Source organism: Pseudophryne corroboree, chromosome 6 (genome assembly GCF_028390025.1).
Source record: "Pseudophryne corroboree isolate aPseCor3 chromosome 6, aPseCor3.hap2, whole genome shotgun sequence".
NCBI classification, from domain to species: Eukaryota; Metazoa; Chordata; class Amphibia; order Anura; family Myobatrachidae; genus Pseudophryne; species Pseudophryne corroboree.
In genome coordinates, this window is record NC_086449.1 from 509,277,969 (window position 1) to 509,299,525 (window position 21,557).

The 21,557-nt window shown below is 44.5% G+C and overlaps 1 protein-coding gene across 1 annotated transcript in view; it reads right to left on the reverse strand.

The window, feature by feature from the left end:
• KRR1 (KRR1 small subunit processome component homolog) overlaps positions 1-18,833 on the reverse strand; it is a 50,524-nt gene extending 31,691 nt beyond the window's left edge. The window contains exons 1-6 of the mRNA XM_063927433.1: positions 18,629-18,833; positions 15,859-16,037; positions 11,148-11,282; positions 1,330-1,455; positions 1,164-1,247; positions 658-714 (exon numbers count right to left, since the gene is read on the reverse strand). Coding sequence (XP_063783503.1) covers positions 658-714; positions 1,164-1,247; positions 1,330-1,455; positions 11,148-11,282; positions 15,859-16,037; positions 18,629-18,698 — 651 coding nt within the window. The 5' untranslated portion in view covers positions 18,699-18,833. The remainder of the gene's footprint in view (positions 1-657; positions 715-1,163; positions 1,248-1,329; positions 1,456-11,147; positions 11,283-15,858; positions 16,038-18,628) is intronic.
• Between the last annotated feature and the right edge of the window lie 2,724 nt (positions 18,834-21,557).

Genomic DNA, 21,557 nt, shown 5'->3' on the forward strand with positions numbered 1-21,557 from the left:
ATTTACTATCCAGGTCACAAACCTACGTTTTAGTAAAGTTGTGGTGAGCGAAGCGAGACACCGTGCCTGAAGCGTGGTGAGTGTAGCGAGCCCGCAAGAGGACAAATTTCACCAAATTTGGGTTAAAAATGTTTAAAAACACAAAAAAAAATAAAAAAAATTGTGTCTGACTTTTGACCCTGTCTGACTTCTGACATTGTCTGACTCTTGACTGTCAACCATATGGTATCTAACTAATGACTGTGTATCTTAACTATCTGTGCGCTATACCACACCCTTAAAAACAAAAGCAGACAAAACAAACATTGAGTTATAAATTGAACCCTGTTTGCCAAGGGGAATTTGAAGGACTGTACTATAAACTGTATCAGAATAGTTGACCAGAAAAAGCAGCAAAGCACTTTCTTGCCAATGCTAGCTACACAGAATGTGCCAGACCGTCAGCATGTCTGATCTACACACCATACACGCCAGGTGTATTGGTCTAGAGACCTACTGCTGGATACCCTTTGGATTCAGTTACATGTTGGAAAATTCTTGGGACAGAGAATGTTCCTTTTGTGGATGCTAATCGTGGGATCTTGATAAACTTACAATTGAATTTATTCCGTGGTGTGCGACTGCTAAAAGGTTTGTGTGTACACATTTTCACTTTACCTTGATGTTGTATATTGGATGGATGTTCTTCATTGTATCAAGAACTACTTTCCTAACCTGTAGTAACAATTTGTGAAAATGAAAAGTTAGTACTATTATCAATAGAGTAAAAGAAGCAAGCTAGACAACATGAAGAAAATTACAGATACAAAGTAGCATTAGTACACACATACGATACATCTGTACCAAAGCCTCAAGGGGTAAATTCAGTTAGTCGGAAGTCTGCTTCAGGTGAGAGTAAGTTACTGTAGCCCATGACTTGCAGTTTTTTTTTTGCAGCTTTATAGGGCTGTGTACAACTATCCAAGTACCGGGTGAGACAGGGGCAAGATGAAGTGCAGCTGCCAGCATTTCCACACTGTTGCAATTGCAGATCACTCACTGCAAATTTAATTGATCCCATAATATATATTTGCAACATCCTTATACATGGTTATATAATGAATTAATCAAGTCTCCTTAAAAACACAGTGACCCAAGAACAGCAATGAAAATAAAAGCGTTACCTCTTTTAGCCCATTGAAGGGACCCAGAGCAGACACCGTATTCCCTTGGATCATTATGTAACAGGTTGTGAGAAGCTCCAGAGCCTAAATGAAAGCAATATGGAGTAATAAAGGGATCAAATGACAAATTAAAATACATTTCTTAGAGATGTACATTGTAAAATACCTTTAAAGTTGATCCCTTAGGTCCCAGAAGTCGCTGTCTCCTCTTAATAAACCTCTCCCTGTTTCGAACTAACGTGCCAATTTTAATGATATCACAAGCCATGTCATCTTGGAGGATTCTCACAGCCTAAGGGAATGGACACAATAATAGTTCAAACATTCATCCCCTTTAAGAAAAACATAATACATCTAGTGCCAGCACTTTTTGAATTCCAGATTGCACTCCGAATATGAGGACAAGAGACCGTGATGTAGAGGCACAGGACAAAACCATGCTGCAGCTAGAAAATTCATCTTGACATAGAGAACAGACAGAAAACCCTCTCTCATATGTAGTTATAACATGGAACTCGCTCCAGATTCAATGCTTACCCTGACCTAAAGCAGCTAGGAGTGAACACCCTCTTTCTGGACTAAAATCATCTTTGACAAGCAACAATACATATAATTATTTTACTGTATATGGCTATGCCAATCACATTCTGATAATACAGCTTGTTTGCTAAAGCAAAACTAGAGACAAATAACTTAAGAGTTAAATACGAGATGACACACAAACATAACAATTATGCCAGCACTGTCCATGTACTCATTTACCCATTATGAACCATTCTTAAATGGGAGTTATTGTGCTGGCCAGGAAAGGGTTATCTGAAATTAATACCCCTTTTCCACTAGCTCAAAAAACACGGGTAAATGCACGGGGGCGCGCATTTACCTGTGTTTTTTACAAGTGGAAAAGGGTCAACCCGGATCAAGTGACCCGTGAATCCTACCCGGCTATCTACCTGGGTAGGACACGGGAATGATCCGGGTAGGGTTGTAGTGTAAACGGGAGCCGTGTCGATGCGACACGGCTCCCGTTGACAGTGCATAGGGAGGGCGGCGCTGGGAGACCATGTGATCTCCCAGCGCCGCCCCTGCCTCGTTACTAGCGCGTCACCAACCCGGCAATTGCCGGGTTGGCGAGCGCTGTCTGCAGGGGGCTGTAGCACGGGTCGCAGTCATGTCAGGCGACACGGCTGCGACCCGTGCTACGCTAGTGGAAAAGGGGTATTAGTCACAATATTATACAAAGTGGAAACACTAACAGTTTGACTTATTGAAGAATCTCTTGCCCCATAGTATACAATGTAACAAATAATTATACATGTTTAAATATATATTAAAAAGCTCATTGGGGTCGATTCAATTCGGCAACAGTTGAAAAGCGCCGGGAATTAGCTCCCGACGCTATTCAATTCAGCTCCAGTTAAGTCGGCGATGGCCAGTTCTCGCCGACTTAACAGGTAGTTTTGTCGGGAGAACGGGCATTCTCCAACTACCAGCGGCGATGCTGATTCCCGACAGAATCAGCCTCACGCCGGCCGCGCGGCAGAACTTTTGTCGGGTTTCTTCTCTCATCCCCCGGGGATGAGAGAAGAATTCCCGACAATTGAGGGTCAGTCGTCGCTGTATTGAATAGCGCCGGGAGCAAACTCCTGGCGCTATTCAACTGTTGCCGAATTGAATCGACCGCATTAAATTCAATCAACCACCCAATCGTAGATTTACTTTTTTTCCCTTAAAAATTCTCTCTGGGTATCCATCCTCATCGGTGATCACAGCAGTGCAAATGCGGGACATTCAACTTGTCTAAAGTTGCAGCTCTGATTGCAGCCCACTTTTCTTGTATCAACTCCCCAAGGTGACTCTGGTTCATACTTGCTCATCTGTCAAGATGATTTCCACTGGATTGCAATCAGGACTCTGGGGTGGCCAGACCATGGGGGGGGTATGTCATTCAGGGGCGGCTGGACCTGCGCTATCATGCGCAAAGTACCAATGTTCGGTACTTTGTACATGTGCAGGACCCGTTTTGTGAGTGTGCGAATAGGTCCTGCGACATCAGAAGCAGAACGGCAGCAAACTGTCAGTGATCGACAGTCTGCTGTCATTCGGCAGCAGCAACGGCCTCTGTTAGTGAAAACAAAGGCATGTCGCCAGTTTAGAGGGTGGGAAGAGGTCAGGGATCTCCATAATAGGTTGGAGATTTCCTGGCCTCTGCGACGGATGGCTTGTGTGGCATCATAGGTGCTGTTAGCCGCCCGATGGTGGGAAAGAGATCCGATACTGCATCCTAGGATGCAGATGGGATCACTACTGCAGCAGGAGGCATCTGCTAGTAATATACACCTCCTGTTGTATCATCATACAGCGCTATCACTGCTGCTTCCAAAGAAGCAGCAGTGACAGCACCTCCGACCACACCTGAAAGACCTCTTATGTTTTCCAGCACATGTTCTCGTTGTTTTGACTGAACATATTTTTTTGCAAAGACTGGAGGTATGCTTTGGGTCATGATCTTGCTGTATTGTGAAACCACAACCAATAAGGTGCCGGAAGGTATGGCATGACGCACCAGGATGTTGCGGCAGTGTTTTGAATTCATGATTCCTTCAATCGTTATGAAGTAGCCAACCCCAGCATCTCCAGAACATAATGGAACCTCCTCAATGCCTGACTGTAGGCTGAATGCAAGCAGCGCACGACACAGGAATTTATGTCTCTTGGACCCAAATATATTAAACATCTATTAGTTTGTGAAAAGAATACAGAAACATAGAAATTGACAACAGATAAGAAACACATGGCCCATCTAGTCTGCCCCTTCACAACCTTCTTCCACTGACCAGTGGGCCAGCTCCTGAGAATTTCTAGCCCACAATAACTTATTTATATTTATGGGCCTTAGTAATGGTTTTCAGGCTGCAACACATCACTTCAAGCCTCCGGCTACAAGGCGATGTTTGACAGTCACGACTGACTTTTTTTTTCCTCGTTTCCACCAGAGCAGCATGGATCCGACACTCTGATAAATTTGTCCTCCTGTTTTGTGGTCACCTGAGATTTTCCAGGTGGTGGGGGATCACACACACTTGTTTACGACATCTCTCTCCAGGGTACACTGCACGCCACCAAAAGAACCCTTCTCCAGGCAAGCAATTTCACACAAACTATGCCCTGCATTTGTCAAAGCGACTATGGCAGATCATTTTTTGTTGATCTCTCCTCCCTGGGAGCCATTCCGAGACCACTTTACACATTTTCACAAGTGTTCACAGTATCACAATACAAGGCGAACATTGGAATTCTTCCAATGTGTATGCGTTAACAAATTGGTTTCAAAACAGCACTGGGCATGTGTCCGATTCCTATGAGCACCTCGTGACCTTGCAGGCATAATTTGTTTATTTTCAGGGATCAGACATTATCCGGCTGTTACCATACCTCCCAACTTCTTTACCTCAGGAAAAGAGACCATTGCACATGGTGCAGCTGAAATTAGGGGGTGTGACCGAGCATTTAGGGGCGTGGCCTCCCAAGGAATGCTGCACCTGCGAGTCACAGCATGTGGCCCCACTTCTGTTCAACACACACATAACTAGTTCATTCGTTACAGAGAAATCAACAAATCTGGGTGTGTATTAAAATGAATGAGCTGTAGTGTGTGAGACGGAGTTTCCTCTTAACTACGATTGTCATAGGCCAAAGATAAGAGGGGAAAAAAGGGGAAAACAATATCTGTATACAGTGGCATTTGAAAATATGTTTAGATGCAGGTCTTTATTCTTATTGGAAAATGATTTGAATCCACTTTGAAATATAAAGAGAGAGAGAGAGATAAAGGTAGATGTGCTGTATTGTATAAAATAAAAAAGTACTTAAACATAATATTAGCTCTCTATTAGTAAAAAGAGGGTCCCGGTGTTTGAATCCACCAATAGTTCTATTAGATTATTGAAAGTATCTTTATGGGTCATTTGCCTTTGCCATGTATGAAATCCTAGATAAAATGTAAGACAATATAAATACACACATCTTATATAAAATCAATATAGCTAAAAGTATATATGAGGATTTAGGAATGATTTTACCTTAGTATATAGCTGTGCACTGTACTTTTACTATACCAAAAACACAAACCATATCGCGACAAATTAGGTCCATTCACAACCGATAAGAGAGTTACTTAACTAGATAAATACACTTGTGATGAGACAAGATTTGCTCCAGCAAAACAACAGTACAAATTGTATTTCTATAAAATAGGGATTTTTGTTACTTACCGTAAAATCTCTCTCTCTGATTCCATCTGGGGGACGCTGCGCACTTACTGATGGGTTAGAGTGTGTGTGGGAAGGGAGTTTGGCACAAAACCTATAGAAAGCAACTCCTCCCCCCTCTAACCCCTCCCATCTACATCCTGTTCAGGAATTACCTCAGTTAACGTTTAGCAAAGCCGAAAGAGACAGAACAGACCATAACCAATAAAGTAGATAAAAAGACGGGAGGGATGGTAGCGTCCCCCAGATGGAATCAGAGAAAGAGATTTTACGGTAAGTAACAAAAATCCCTATTTCTCTTTCATCCATCTGGGGGACGCTGCGCACTTACTGATGGGATTTCCCATAGCAAGCTAATTAGAGGAGGGAGAACCAGACGGCATAGCTGTCTGTAAAATTTGACGCCCATAGAGGCAGTCTCCAATCCAAAAGTATGAAAACGGTAAAACCTTGTGAAAGTATGCACGAACGACCAGGTCGCCGCTCTGCACAACTGCTCAACAGATACACCTCCGCGAACAGTCCAGGAGGTTCCAACAGCCCTAGTTGAATGAGCTCCCAGAGATTCAGGAATGGGAACAGTATAGGGTACATAGGCCTGTCGAATCGCAGAGGTCAGCAAACAAGCCACCGCGTTCTTAGAGGCCGGTCAGCCACGTCTGGGTGCATCAATCAAAAGCAACAAAATATCTGTACGGCAAATAGACTCCGTACGAAACAATAAATGTGTAAGGCCTTAATAACCTCCAGTAATGGCAAATGACTATCCTGTGCGGAAGAATTCGGAACAAACGCCGGAAGTACAATGTCCTGATTCAGGTGGAAAACAGACACAATCTTTGGCAAGAAGGAAGGTTTCGTACGCAAGACCACTCGATCATCATGAAAAAGCTAACAAAGGTAGCCTATAAGAAAGCGACGCTAACTCTGAAACATTTCTGTCCGAAGTAATGGCTTCTGAAAAGCCTTAAGAACTAATTTTAAATCCAGGGGGGAACCGGAAGAACAAACGGAGGTTGAATCCTGAGCACCTCGTGAAGGAACGTCTAGATGAGAGAGCCAAAGATGTTGCCCTTTAAGGGAAGAAAGATGAAGTCCCTTAGTCAGACCATCCTGAAGGAAAAAGACAACAGACGAGGTAAGCGAAAGAAGTTTGGCGACAACCCATGGTCTTTACTCCAAGCAATATAGAAATGCCACACCCCATGAGAAATTCGAGAGATGACTGGCTGCCTAGCTTGGAGCATAGTGCTCACCACCAGTAGAGATAAACCTTTAGTTCTTAGAATGCTGGATTCAAGAACCATGCCGTCAAAACCAGACTATTTAAATCGTGGTGGCGACAAGGTGCTTGTAGAATAAAATCTGGTCGTAGAGGTAGACGGAACGTTTTTTTTTTTCTTTGTTTTTTTGTCACCCTGCTGCGCAGAAGAGTGTACCACTGGCGACGAGGCCAGGCCAGAGTCACGAGAATGACCTGTAGACCCTTTCTCCTGATGCGCTGAAGTAGGCGTGGGAGTAGAGGAATTGGCGGGAACAGATCCCAGCTGAAACCACCGTGGAGATGTCAAGGCATCGATCAGCGCCAACTTAGTATCCTGATTTTGTGAGCCGTACTGAGATAGTTTTCTGTTGAGATGAGATGTCTGGAGGTCAATGTCGGGAGTAACCCACAAGAACATCAGGTTAAGAAACACCTCTTGAGGAAGCTCCCATTCCTCCGTATGGATCGTCTGACTGCTTAAGAAATCTGCTTCCCAGTTTTCCACTCCTGGGATGCGAACTGCTGAGATGGTCGGAACCCAATGTTCCACCCACTGGTGGATATGGTAGACTTCCGTCATGGCTTTTCAGCTTCGACTTCCGCCTTGTCTGATGACTTAAACCATCGCCTTGACGTTGTCTGATTGAAATCGTACTGGATAACCCCGGACACTGATTCATATCTTAAGCAGAACATACCGGAGTGCTCTCAATTCCAAATTGTTGATTGGCCCCATCAATTCCTGGCTGTTCCAGAGGCCCTGGAAGTGCTGAAATTGAAACACTGCCCCCCAACCCATGCGGCTGGCGTCCATGGTGACCATCATCCAAGACCAAATTGTGAATGGCACCCCCTTGGTCAGATTGGGGCTGTGAAGCCACCAATGTAGAGACTGACGAGTCTGAACCGACCAACGGAACAATTACAAGTCTAGATGTAGTCCTATTTGAGTCCAACAGATGAGAATCTGAGCCTGAAGTGGTCAAACATGGAATCAGGCATATGGCACAGCCTCAAAGGTTGCCACCATCTTTCCCAACAGCAGCATACATCTGAGAACTTGAGCCCATCGGCAATTGTAACAGGGATCTGATTGTGGATTGTAGATCCTGAACATTGTCCTTGTTTGGCTCCTCGTGTCAAACAAGACACCTAGAAATACCATCTTCTGAGAAGATTTTTTGGAAATTCACTATCCACTCGAATAACTGTAGGGTGTTTGTTGTGAGCTGCATTTGTTGGTGAAGAAGTGTCCAAGTAAGGAGTAATGTTGACTCCCTGGCACCTGAGTACCACAACATTGTGGGCCATGAGTTTCGTAAACACCCAAGGGCCCGTGGATAGACCGAACGGAAGATCTCAGAAGATCTGGTGACCTGTTCAAATGGGAATATGTAGGTATGCGTCCTTTATGTCTATGGAAGCCAAAAATTCAGCCGGTTCCATGGATGTGATGATTGAACGAATGGATTCCATTTTGAATCTCTGTACAGAGAGATACAAATTTAGGCATTTTAGATTTAAATTGGCCCGAAACGAACCGTCCGGTTTGTTTACGAGAAAGACTCAAGTAAAAGCCCTGACTCTTGTTGTTTGGGAACCGGAAGAATTACTCCGTAGTGTAAAAGCGCGGAAGTTGCGTCAGGAGAGATCGCATGGGAGAGAAATGGGACTGGTTCCTTGAGGTCCCAAAATATATCCTTGGAATCCGACCCCTGTCACCCACCGATCTGGTTTCAACAGAAGCCATACCTTCCTGAACTTAAGTAACCGAGCCCCAACCACCAAAGATCCCTCCGGAGGACCCGAACAATCATGCAGGAGGCTTTAGTACGAAAGGTTCAAAACTTTGTTGGATTCGGTTTCTGAGGAGCAACCGAAAGAAAAGGGCTCTTGTCCCCCAGTGTATTTATTTTTGTAAGCTCCGAGCCAAACAGGGACCCTTCTTCAAAAGGGAACGGCTGTTAAAGTCTGCTTTGAATTGGAGTCAGCGTTCCAAGCTTGAAGCCAGAGAGTTCTTCCTGCTGTTACAGCTAATGCAGATACCTGTGACTGGAGTGAGGCAGAGTCCAACAAGGCTTCGCCTATATAAAAGTGAGTGCTTCAGAATGTATTTATTATTTATTTATTTTTAAACTAATTGTATAGCTTCGGATGGGTCGTCAGATTGCATTCCAGACACCCTTGTGCAAGCCAATCATCTACGGCTGTAAGGACCCAAGCTCCGGCAAGAATTGGACATAGAGAAATATCAGATAAGGTGAATATGGATTTAAGAATTGCCCACATCTCCCTATCTGTAGGATCCCTCAAGGTCTCCTGACTGCACCAAAGGATTAACCATTGCCGTCGCCAGATGTGTAATAGGGGCATCTACCGTCTGAGCGGTTTTTCAGGATCTTGTGTCCTCTTCTGCACAGGGATACAGAAATCTCAAATTTTGTAGGAACTTGAATAACGAGAGAGTCTGGCTTCAGCCAGGCCTCTATTAAAATCTCTGCAAAATGCGTATAGGGAAAGGAAAACAGTCACTTGTCTTTTTGACATTTAAAAATAAATAATTAAATAAATAAAATAAAGGCAGTCGAAGATTCTGACACAGTCGTATCTTGAAGATTAAGAGTTCGAAGTATGAAACCTATCAACAACTTGACTCCTGAGCTTGTAGAGCACAGGTTCTCAAACTCGGTCCTCAGGACCCCACACGGTGCATGTTTTGCAGGTCTCCTCACAGAATCAAAAGTGAAATAATTAGCTCCACCTGTGGACCTTTTAAAATGTGTCTGTGAGTAATTAATACACCTGTGCACCTGCTGGGTTACCTGCAAAACATGCACTGTGTGGGGTCCTGAGGACCGAGTTTGAGAACCCCTGTTGTAGAGGATTCTTGAGCCGAGTCAGAGAGACACCTGCCCATCTTTCTTGCCCACGGAGGTTCCTGAGAAGACTGTCCTGAAGCAGTCCCTGATTGGGACTGCTGCAAATCAGCTCTAACATCGGCCATGTTCCTGGCCCACAGAGGTATCAACTAGTCTACAGAACTACCCCGCTGCTCTGCCACAGGTGTTTCAGAGCATGTAGTACAGAGGGGACCAGGATCCGTGTTAGCCCTTGCAAGTTTGGAGCCGCACTGTGAAAACAACTGAGCCTGCTTTTTGTCTGGCCTATTGCCGTAAATAATTCTTACAAGTGGCTAAAAGTAACACAATTAGTGGTGAAAATTGCAATAGATAGAATTAAGTCTAAAGTAGAAATCCCCTCTAATAAATGCCTTGTAAACATATGAACCCCCCTGTAGAAATAACAGGGTGAGTAAATGAATAACAGTGATTCCCCAAAAATAAATTAAGTGACTGTCACTGCGCTACAGGCTATATAATTAAGAAAGTAACTAAAAACAAGCACAGGTAAATTATAATACTTGCTGTGAGCCAATCCCGGCTGGGATCTCCAGTGCTGTGTTACCGTATTATGCTGTATGTTGCGCAGCATCTCCCGCTGTGTAACTCTACCGCAAGCGTGGAGAAGATGGCGCCGGTAAATCAAGCCCGCCTACACAGAAAATGGAGGCAGACCGTTACTAACTAACCGAGCGGGAAAAACAAGGCAGGAATCGCTGGCTTCCCCTTCTGTAACACCGCTACAGCTAGCCGTCCAATCCCCTTCAACAAAGGGACCTTCCTCCTCCCTCTGTATTGGGAGCGCGGCTCCTATTGATGTACAGGCGGGAGCGGAAAGAGTTTACATCCCTGTCAGAACCGCTCCGTCTGTACAAGATCCCGCTGCCTCACCTCTGTGTACAGCAGTGGTAAATCACTGTGGCAGCGTGTCTTATGTAAGCGGTCTCTGTCAGACCGCATCTCCCATGCCTAACATACAGTCGCCAGCGGAGGGGAGGGGGGGGTAACTACACAGACAGCATTTGTACAGCATATAACTAATATTAATGTAAGTAACAGCCCAACTCTGTCCAGGCAGGTTGTGGCTGTCCTACCTGACCAGTGCCTCCTCGGATCTCTGCCCGGAACAAAACAGAAAGCCCCAGTGACCTCAGTATGGTGGCTTCCAAGAGGCTATATAGAGTGGGAAATCTGGCTTAAACAGCCTCCTCTAGCTAACCCCACTCTACCTATACTTGTCACCTGTTAACAGGGACTAAATATCTAACAAAACTCAAATGAAAAGAAAAGAAAACCTAACTAAAAACTATAGGCAAAGAAACTGTGCCTGTACTCCTCAGGCACAAAACTAAAACAGAGGTAATTCCTGAACAGGATGTAGATGGGAGGGGTTAGAGGAGGGAGGAGTTGCTTTCTATAGGTTCTGTGCCAAACTCCCTTCCCACACACACTCTAACCCATCAGTAAGTGCGCAGCGTCCCCCAGATGGATGAAAGAGAAACACACAAAGCACAAAAGCAAATGTGTATATGTTAAGACAGGTACCCACCTGTTCGAAAGGCACACTTCTGGCTAGCAGCTTTATCAAGTCTCGTGCTCTGACAATAACGTAGGGATCAAAAGTCTTTTTTGTAGTGGCAACGGTCATACTACCTTCAATTAAATCTAATTCTGCTTTTACAAACTGGGAAAAAAAGAAAATGGTGGTTTAAGCAAATCATTTCACAAATGCATACAACTGATACACACTCAGTGGCCTCTGTATTAGGTATGCTTATCTACTTATGGGTAAGACCCCGCTTTGCCACCAGAATAGTATAAATTCCAAAGCTGCCCATACATCTAAAGACTTATCATCCAATCTGGCTGGTTGGAACCTAATTCTGGTAACGGATGAGAGCAAATGGCAATTGACTCTGAAATGCTGGAAAACTGACAGATTGGTTAACTCAAATGGATTTAACTAACTTGCCTGACCATTTCTGTCTGTTTTTCAGTGTTTGGGAGCAAATAGTCAATTGTCATTTGCTCCCATCTATTACCAGATTTTCGTTCCAACCAGTCAGATCGGATGGTAAATCTTTAGGTGTATGGGCAGCTTTAGATTCAACACAACGCTGGAAGAATTCCTTCGAGATTCTGGTCCATGCTGACATGATATGCAGTTGCTGCTAGTAGTTTGTTTGCTGCACTTCTCCTCTCCTATGAATGCAATTTCATATTCATGTAACCAGCATGTCACAGCACAACATGTAAGTTGTGGCATCCTAGGTTATCCTGCTGGAAGTAGCCATTAGCAAATGGCTAGACTGTAGCTATAAAGGCACACTGTCAGCTATAATACACAGGTAAGCTATTGCAGTTAAATACTCAATTGATTTAAGAGGCCTGTGTGCCACAAAACATTCCCAACATTACACCACCGGTAAAGGTAGGATATTATCCATATTGTTTATGCAAAAATCTGACCGTACCATAGGAATGTCACAGCAGAAATCAACACTCAGCTGACCATTTCTCCAGTCTACTGTACAACATTCCAGTATGGAGTGGAACCCGATATGGTCTTATGCTGCTGGGACAAATCCATTTTATGGTTTGATGTGTTGTGCACTCAGATGTTCTTCTGCATAGCACATGGTTACTTACGTTATCATTATCTACCTTTCAGATTCAGTCTGCCCATTCTACTCTGACCTCTTATTAACATGACGGTTTTACACACAGAATTTCGTTATTGATGCTTTCTTGTTTTGCACAACATTCTCGACCTTTGTGTAATACAATCAAAATAACATTTCTTCCCTATTCTGGTATCTGGTCTGAACTTCTTGACAATGTCTGCATGCTTTTAAGCACATTGGCTACTTTGCAATTTATATTAACCTACAGGCATGCTTATTAAAGTAGCCATTGATTGATTCTTTTTAATACACTTATATATAATCTAACTTCAATAAATAATCGATTTACACTTAAGGTAGCATTCCCATTCGGCTGTATTAGCAGGGCCCTGCCCATTTTTAAACTGTCTATATGTGGCTTGCCCCGTTTGCAATACGTACATGCATTTCTCCCAAACAAGCAAGCCATTTGGACACATACAAAATCAGCGTCAGGAGGAGTTAAGCGCTGGGTGCCCGGCCACAACAAGGCAGGCCGCGCCATACAATTAAGAAGAGGGAGGTATTACCATTCAATGTCACCTGCGTCTGAAAGCGCCACCCCTCACAAGCTGGCACTGCAGCTGCCTGTACACAGGCGGAGAGAGACTATGGGGGTGAAGCTCCACAGGCTATCTTGCGGACTCTGGAGGTGTCACAGCAGATGGAGCAGAATCAGAGGTACAGGAGGGATGAGGCAACACTGTAGTGTTACATGCCGGTTTTGGCAGATCCTGAGGGTCTAGGGCAGAGGTTCCCAAACGCGGCCCTCAAGGCACCCCAACGGTCCTGGTTTTAAATGTATCCATGCTTGGCCACAGGTGACTTAATTAGAACCTTAGTTAATTTGATTTAACCATCTGTGCTGAGCCATGGATATACCTAAAACCTGTTCTGTTGGGGTGCCTTGGGGACCGCATTTGGGAAACTCAGGTCTTGGGGAATCTCAGTATATATATTTGTTTCAAAGCTCTTTTCCATCACCCCCAACCCAGCAACTAATTAGTGCCCCAGAATGCTGTGAACACCAAATTTAAACTTGCTCCTTGGGGAACTACATTAGGGGGAGTTAAAAATAAAAATTTAATAGCATGGAGGGCTAGTGATAGAGTGACAATTTACAGAGATCCGAGTGATGGAAATGGCAGATGTCCCCTCCTCTGTGACCAGCACCGTACCTAACCTTAATTAAAATCTGTAATCTCTCTCTGTCTACTGGTATCTTTCCTTCTCTGTACAAGCATGCAGTGATTACTCTCATTCTGAAAAAACAAAACTCTGACCCCAACACTCTCAAACTACCGTCCCATATCTCAGCTCCCATGCCCCTCCAAGCTACATGAAAGGCTTGCCTACACTCGCCTCACACACTAACTCACGCAGCCCCACTTCAGTCAGGATTTCGTGCCCAACACTCCACAGAGACAACATTGACTAAGGTAGTGAATGAATTGGTCACTGCTAAATCTAAAGGCCATTACTCACTACTTATTCTCCTTGATCTCTCTGCTGCCTTTGACACTGTTGACCACTCTTCTCATACAGACATTACAATCCCTAGGTATCCAGGACACGGCCCTTTCTTGGTTCTCACCCTACCTATCTAATCACTCCTTCAGTGTCCGTTTCTCTGATTCCACCTCCTCTTCGCTACCTCTCTCAGTTGGAATACCGCAAGGCTCAGTCTTAGGTCCTCTGCTTTTCTCTATCTATACCACATCTTTTGGCAAACTAATCAACTCTTTCGGATTTCAGTACCACCTGTATGCGGATGATACTCAAATCTACCTATCCTCCCCAGATTTGTCACCATCTGTATTGGCCCGTGTCACTGAATTCCTTTCTGCCATTTTATCTTGGATGACATCTTGCCACCTCAAACTAAATATTTCCAAAACAGAATTAATTATATTTCCACCAGCCAATAGTAGTTACCAACCTGATATCTCTATCACTGTTGAGAACTCGGCAATCATCCCTACCCCACAAGCTCGCTGCCTAGGTGTCATTCTTGACTCTGAGCTGTCCTTTGTTCCCCACATTCAATCTGTCTCAAGATCATGTTCAATACATTTAAGAAACATATCCAAAATACGACCATATCCTACACAAAACACAGCAAAAACTCTAATCCATGCTCTCATTATCTCCTGCATTGATTATTGTAACAGTCTCCTGACCGGTCTTCCCAAACATAGGCTCTCACCACTACAATCCATTTTGAATGCAGCTGCGAGGCTAATCTTCCTCGGTAGACGTTCATCGTCTGCAAATCCGCTCTGTCAGTCCCTCCATTGGTTACCAGTATTCTACCGTATTAAATATAAAATACTTTAATACCCCTTTTCCACTAGCTCAAAAAACACGGGTAAATGCACGGGGGCGCGCATTTACCCGTGTTTTTGGCAAGTGGAAAAGGGTAAACCCGGATCAAGTGACCCGTGAATCCTACCCGGCTATTTACCTGGGTAGGACACGGGAATGATCCGGGTAGGGTGTAGTGTAAACGGGAGCCGTGTCGATGCGACACGGCTCCCGTTTACACTGTATGGATGGGCGGCGCTGGGAGATCATGTGATCTCCCTGCGCCGCCCCTGCCGTGTAGCTAGAAGCGTCACCAACCCGGCATGTGCCGGGTTGTGACTGCTGATGGGAAAGGGACCGAGCACGGGTCGCAGCAGGGGGCAGCTCCCGTGTCAGGCTCCCGGCTGCGACCCGTGCTCGTAGGTGTAAAAGGGGTATTACTGACATACAAGGCTATTAACCAAACTGCACCAACGTACATCACTTCGCTTATCACAAAATATCTCCCAACCCGACCTCTCCGCTCTGCGTCTGTCATCCACACGCATTACTTGTTCACACTCAAAATTACAGTACTTTATCTGGGCTTCACCCACTCTGTGGCATGCCCTCCCATGCACAATAAGACTCGCCTCTAGTCTCCAAACCTTTAAACGTTCCCTGAAAACTCACTTCTTCAGACAAGCCTATCAAATTCCAGACCCACCCAAATAACCTTCAGTGCTTCCCTATCCAGTTACATACTCTCTGTACAGTACACATAACATCACATCATGTCTTTCTTTACTCTCACACCCTCCTGATACCTGGTCAACATTGCTGGGTGATCATATCATACAATCCATTAAGAAACTAGCAATCTGGTGGACCATACTGCAATAGATAGCATCTTTCCTTGTGTATAAATGCCTATTTCCCTATAGATTGTAAGCTTGCGAGCAGGGCCTTCCTACCTCTAGGTCTGTCTGTTTTTACCCAGTTTTGTTCTATTACTGTTGTTCTAATTGTAAAGCGCAACGGAATATACTGCGCTATATAAGAAACTGTTAATAAATAAAAATATCCTAAAAGATTCCTAGAGTGAAGGACGTACACACAGTAAAACCCACCGTGTTTTGTTTCAACACAAGTAGGGTGTCCGGTATGCTGTATTCCTGAATTGTGCTATTTGGCATAATGCCTTATTATTTACATGTGAAGTGGAATTACTGTAAATTGAATCTAATGCCTTGTGGAACACAAAGCTCCAGGTGAACCCAACACCAGAAACCACATATAAATTATTATACTTACACACTCGCTTAGCGCCTTCTGGACTAAAGGCCAGCATTCTTTCAGGTAAGCTTCTCTATACTTTGGGAACAAAGTGGCAAAACTGCTCTCCTCCAGCAATCCCTTGGGATTATTTTCTCTAGTGAATGGCTCTTCTTTCCAGCCATCTGGTACTGTGAGAAGCTCAGATTCATCCACAGCTGAGGGAGAGAACATCCCAATAACCACCGTTAGTTCAACAATCCAAGGACTGGGACAAACATATTATGTTATAGTAGAATAGAGGAAGAAAATTGAGTGCAAAAGCCTCATTTAATTAATTTTGGGATGACTGCAATGCCATCTCTGTATTATACTTAAAATACTATTTAAATCAATTAATGAATGGAAAGAACAGATGACAAAAGACCAATAGAATAATTATGAGTTTATAATGTAGAACAGGGATGAGAAACTAATTCACTTCAAAAGCAATATGATTGGCATTCGAACCTTCACCAAATGCTTTGTATTATCTCAAAATAAACGTGTTACAATTTATGACCAATTTATCTAACAACTTAAAGCAACTTTTGGAGGAGGTCACATTGGGCAGATTCATGTTTGTAAGTAAAGCAAAAAAGCAAGCACCTGGTAAAAACCATGTTGCACTGCAGGCAGGTGGGGCAGATGTAAAGGGTTGTACACACGGAGAGATCTGTGCTTAATTTCTGAGCAATCTCACTAGGGGTAGATGTATTAACCTGGAGAAGGCATAAGGAAGTGATAAATCAGTGATACGTGCAAGGTGATAAAGGAACCAGCCAATCAGCTCCTGTTAATTTACATATTGGAGCTGATTGGGTGGTGCCTTTATCACCTTGCACATATCACTGGTTTATCACTTCCTTATGCCTTCTCCAGGTTAATACATCTGCCCCTAGATCGCTTGGAAATGAAGCACTGATCTCTCCGTGTGTATGCCCATAGCCATCACCGGTTCTAGATTGTGACTGCGTGCAGTCACAATCTAGTCAGGTCGCTCACTTCAGTGCTGTGTGAAGTGAGCGGCCCTCCACTCAAATCACGCTGTGTGCTGAGCAAGGAGGAGAGATGTGTGCTGAGCGGTCTGTGCTAGATCGCTCAGCACACATCTCTATGTGTGTACCCCCCTTAGCATGTGTAGAGTTAGATTAGGGTGGGGTTTGTTCAAACTGAAATCTAACTTGCAAGTGTAAAAATAAAGCTGTCTAACATTTGTGGGCTACATGCAAAAGCAGCCAGTAGTTACCCTGCACAGAAAAAAATCTAAATGTATCTGCTCCCCTTGGATGGCAACTAGTTTGTTACAGACACAAAGTTACTTGATGCTCCAACAGAAAATAAGATAAAAAGTATGACCCACCAAACTTCACCTGCTGCCACAGATCTTATTATGCAAGTTAGGATAAGCAGATGTTGATTGTTAGCTCTACACTAAAAACGTCTACAGTCAATAGGTCTACCACTAATGGTAGACATGCATTAGGTCGACAGAATAAAAAAAGGTCGACAGGATCAAAAGGTCAACATAGAATAGGTAGACAGTAGGAATGGCTGAAAGGGTCAAAAGGTCGACACTGTTTTTTGGGGTGTTTTGTCACTTTTCTGCAACAAACAAGCCCCATGAGTGTACTGTGTCCGCTCGCCATACAGTGTTAGGCACCTAATGACCATACTATTAGATACTGACAGGATTTAAAATAAAAATCTTCCAAAAACATGCCAGGTGCTGCATGTGACAGGCATCCTATATTTTCAAGAAAGGCAACCTGAGCCTTCCTGGGAGCCGCAATGGTTGGATTGCTAATCTTCAAAAGGGACATACATCATTCTTATTATCTGTAATGTCCTAAACTTGTACATTTAATGAATGAAAAATACCCACCAGTAATAACTTAAGAGCAGGCTACAGTATATAAACTAGCATTACAAACAATAACAAATTACAGCAAAACAGAAAGGAGCTGGAACTCCAAGTGCAGGCTCCGCACTGCCCTAATGTAAATGAATGGCAGCCATAAAATGGGATTAGATACAGTAGTAGCCCAAACTCTGCCATTACAGTCCAGGTTTTAAGGATTTCCATGCTCGAGTCCAGATGATTAAATCAAATTGAGCGAGCTACTAATTAAGGGCTAGAATAGATTTATTATAGCTTGAAGTATCAACCAATTAGCTCCTGTCATTTCTCAAACACAGCCTGAAACATTGCAGCTATGAGCTGACTGGCTGGTACTTTACCTCTCTCCAAACTTTGATTACTCTCTCGGGCTAGAGTTGCGTCTAGTTTCCCTTCATCATGACGACCTTTCCCATAAGTCACTGGATCCACGTTACAAACTATTTGGAATAGTAACCTGTGGCAAGCGAAGCGAGCCTGCAGGGGTCCAAGGCAGCATAACTACAACAAAATAAGTCACCTGTGCTCAAGCATGGATAAACTTAAATACTGGACTATAATGGCTGTGTTTGGGAAACTCTGAGCTACAGCCACATAACCTACAACCCAATAACAATGCGACGCATCACACTGTCCGACATAAACATTTGCCCACAATAACCAAGCCCGCACACCGGCTGCACATCACACTGCCCATAGACAGCACGGGACAGGACGCGGCGGCGGCTGCTGCTGCACATGGCATGGTATAGCTATAGGGAGCCAGGCTCTGTAACGCACACGTTTTGGGATAGCAAATGATACGTGAAAAGTCGCCGTGTCTCCGTTATATGCTGATGCTGCCGCCGGCGCAGTGTTGGAACTACTCACCGGGCTCGGCTTTCCGCTGTCTCTTCTTGCCTGCGCCTGCTCCCGGATCCAGAGCTCCCTCCGCCGCCATGCTGCCGGCAGCCGGCTACACCACGTGACCTAAACACACACGCACAGCTGCGCAATGCCAAATTCCGCCCGAGCAGCAACATCAGAAGGACACTGACGTTCCGGTGACCACTACATAGTGTGATCCTGAAGTGTAGATTTGCAAAGCTCTACCCAGATCTCTACTTTTATTAGTTATCAGATTTTTTGATTGCCATTTAAGTAGTTGATTTTCCTTTTAAAAAAAAAAAAAAATATTTATTTTTTTATTTATTTGATTTAGAGTGTGTACTGATTTGCCCGACATCCATGACTCCAGCGTTACAACAAGGTTACCATTCTGTTTTTTTTTTTTTTTTTTGTCTGTTCACACAAGCAACGGTATTTCATCTGCAGATCACTGTAATCATTAGCCTGAGAGCTCGCCTTCGTGAACACAGTAGGGCTGATGCAAGTTGGCTAGAAATTACTGTAAAAAAAAAAAAAGTGCATAAAGTATTTCCATCCATATGCAAAGCTGTTCTGCATAGGCAGCAAGCATAAGCTCCAGACTTACATATAGCAACAATAAGACAGGTGGTGTATGTGCCGTTTTTTGCAGGTCTGCGTGAGAGTGTAAGCAGAGGTGGATTTAGAGGATTATTCAGATCTGATCGCTGCTGTGCGTTTTTGCACAGCGGACGATCGGATCCAAACTGCACATGCGTATGTACCACACTGCGCCGGTGCGTCGCATGGCTGCAATGGGGATCGGCGGTCAGCAACGGGTTTGTACGAAGGATCCATTCGCACGAGCGTTTGCAAGTAGATTGACAGGAAGAGGGCATTTGTGGGTGGCAACTGACCGTTTTCATGGAGTGTTTGGAAAAATGCAGACGTGTCCAAGCGTTTTCAGGGCAGGTGTCTGACGTCAAATCTGGTCCCGAACAGGCTTCAGTGATCAAAGCGACTGAGTAAGTCCTGGGCTGCGCAGAGACTGCACAAAATCAGTTTTTGCAGCTCTGCTACACATGCGTTCGCACACTTGTACAGCGAAAATACCCTCCCCCTGTAGGCAGCGACTATCTGACCGCAGGGCTGCAAAAATCGCTGCCCAGCGATCAGATCTGAATTATCCCCTTAGACATCATGGTGCCCTAGGCAAGATACCGGTTTGGGGCCCCAAACCCTCCAACAGATAATAACTTCGTCCTTGGTATATACTGTATGCACCTTCCATTCCCACAGCTCTCCATAAAGAAGTAATGAACCACAATTTGTAAAAAAAAAAATATTTTACATGGCAAAAACATCTCTCTTTCTGATTCTCATGCATTATTACATTCCCTCCATAGTGCGCCATAGTTGGGCACTTTAACAACTTGCAAAGCTCTCAGCTGACACAATTTGTTCCCCCAAAAGCCATCACCTACCGAAAGAGAAGGCAAAGAAAGCATTGTGCGTCCTGCATCTCTGCTCAGGTCCCTACCATTGTATGAACACCTCACTTCTTCTACAGCCACCAGTGCTTTCACTTCTTCTTTAGCCCACAGTGCTTTCTGGCACCCTCAGCTTCAGATTCAGCTTGCAGGGGGGGGGGGGTGTCAGGGGTTCCTGCAATGGTGTGTGTGTGTGGGGGGGGGGGGGGGCAGAACAGAACATTTTACATATTTCAATAGGCAGGCCCAGGGGCAAAAGCAGAGCTATTGTAGGCTTCAAGGCGAAGGTTGGTAAGGGGTCCTATGTACCACTTATTGGTAAAATAAACAAAAAAAATTTATAACACATGTGACTTTTGACATTGAAGGTGGGCCCCTCTCAGCTCTGGAACCCATAGCAGCTATGATAGCTTTGCCCTGCCTTGGATGGGGGTTCTCTCTGTGCAATATGTCGTTAACTGGGAGTTCTCTTATGCCAATATGTGACAGAGGACAATACTTGCTGGGATGTAGTCAGGTCCCGACCGCCAGAATGCCGACAGCGCTGCCACAGCTATTCCCACTCCTGGGTGTCCACGACACCCATGGAGTGCGAACAGAACCTGTGGCGAGTGCAGCCAGCAACTGAGCCCGCAAGGGGCTTCATTGCCCTCGCCCCCCTGCCAGCATTCTGGCGGTCGGGATCCTGGCTTCGGTATTCTGACTGCTGGGATCCTGTACCCAACTCTACTTGCTAGGTATGAGATTGGTTGCTTCCACTATAGAAAATGTTACTTATGGCCATCATTTTGTGCAGTGAGAACACTGATTTGCATACAGTATGTTAGAAAGTACATCAAGTACTAAACATGTATTTAGCTGAATTATACTATACTGGTCCCAGCACAGTATGATTGAGCTCTACCTTATACAACAATCACCAGTAGGGAGGCCAATCGCGGGTATAGGGATTGAAAAACTCTCAATCCTGGGATTCCCGGGATTGAGTTGGCCAATGAAAAAAAATTTATGCACGGCCCAGCAGCACAGGCCCACAGGTAAAAAAATAAAACTATTATTTCTCTAACGTCCTAGTGGATGCTGGGGACTCCGTAAGAACCATGGGGAATAGACGGGCTCTGCAGGAGACTGGGCACTCTAAGAAAGATTTAGTACTACTGGTGTGCACTGGCTCCTCCCTCTATGCCCCTCCTCCAGACCTCAGTTAGAATCTGTGCCCGGACAGAGCTGGGTGCATTTTAGTGAGCTCTCCTGAGCTTGCTAATAAGAAAGTATTTAAGTTAGGTTTTTTATTTTCAGAGAGCTTCTGCTGGCAACAGACTCTCTGCTACGTGGGACTGAGGGGAGAGAAGCAAACCTACTAACTGCAGCTAGGTCTTCTTAGGCTACTGGACACCATTAGCTCCAGAGGGATCAAACACAGGAACCTAACCTTGGTCGTCCGTTCCCGGAGCCGCGCCGCC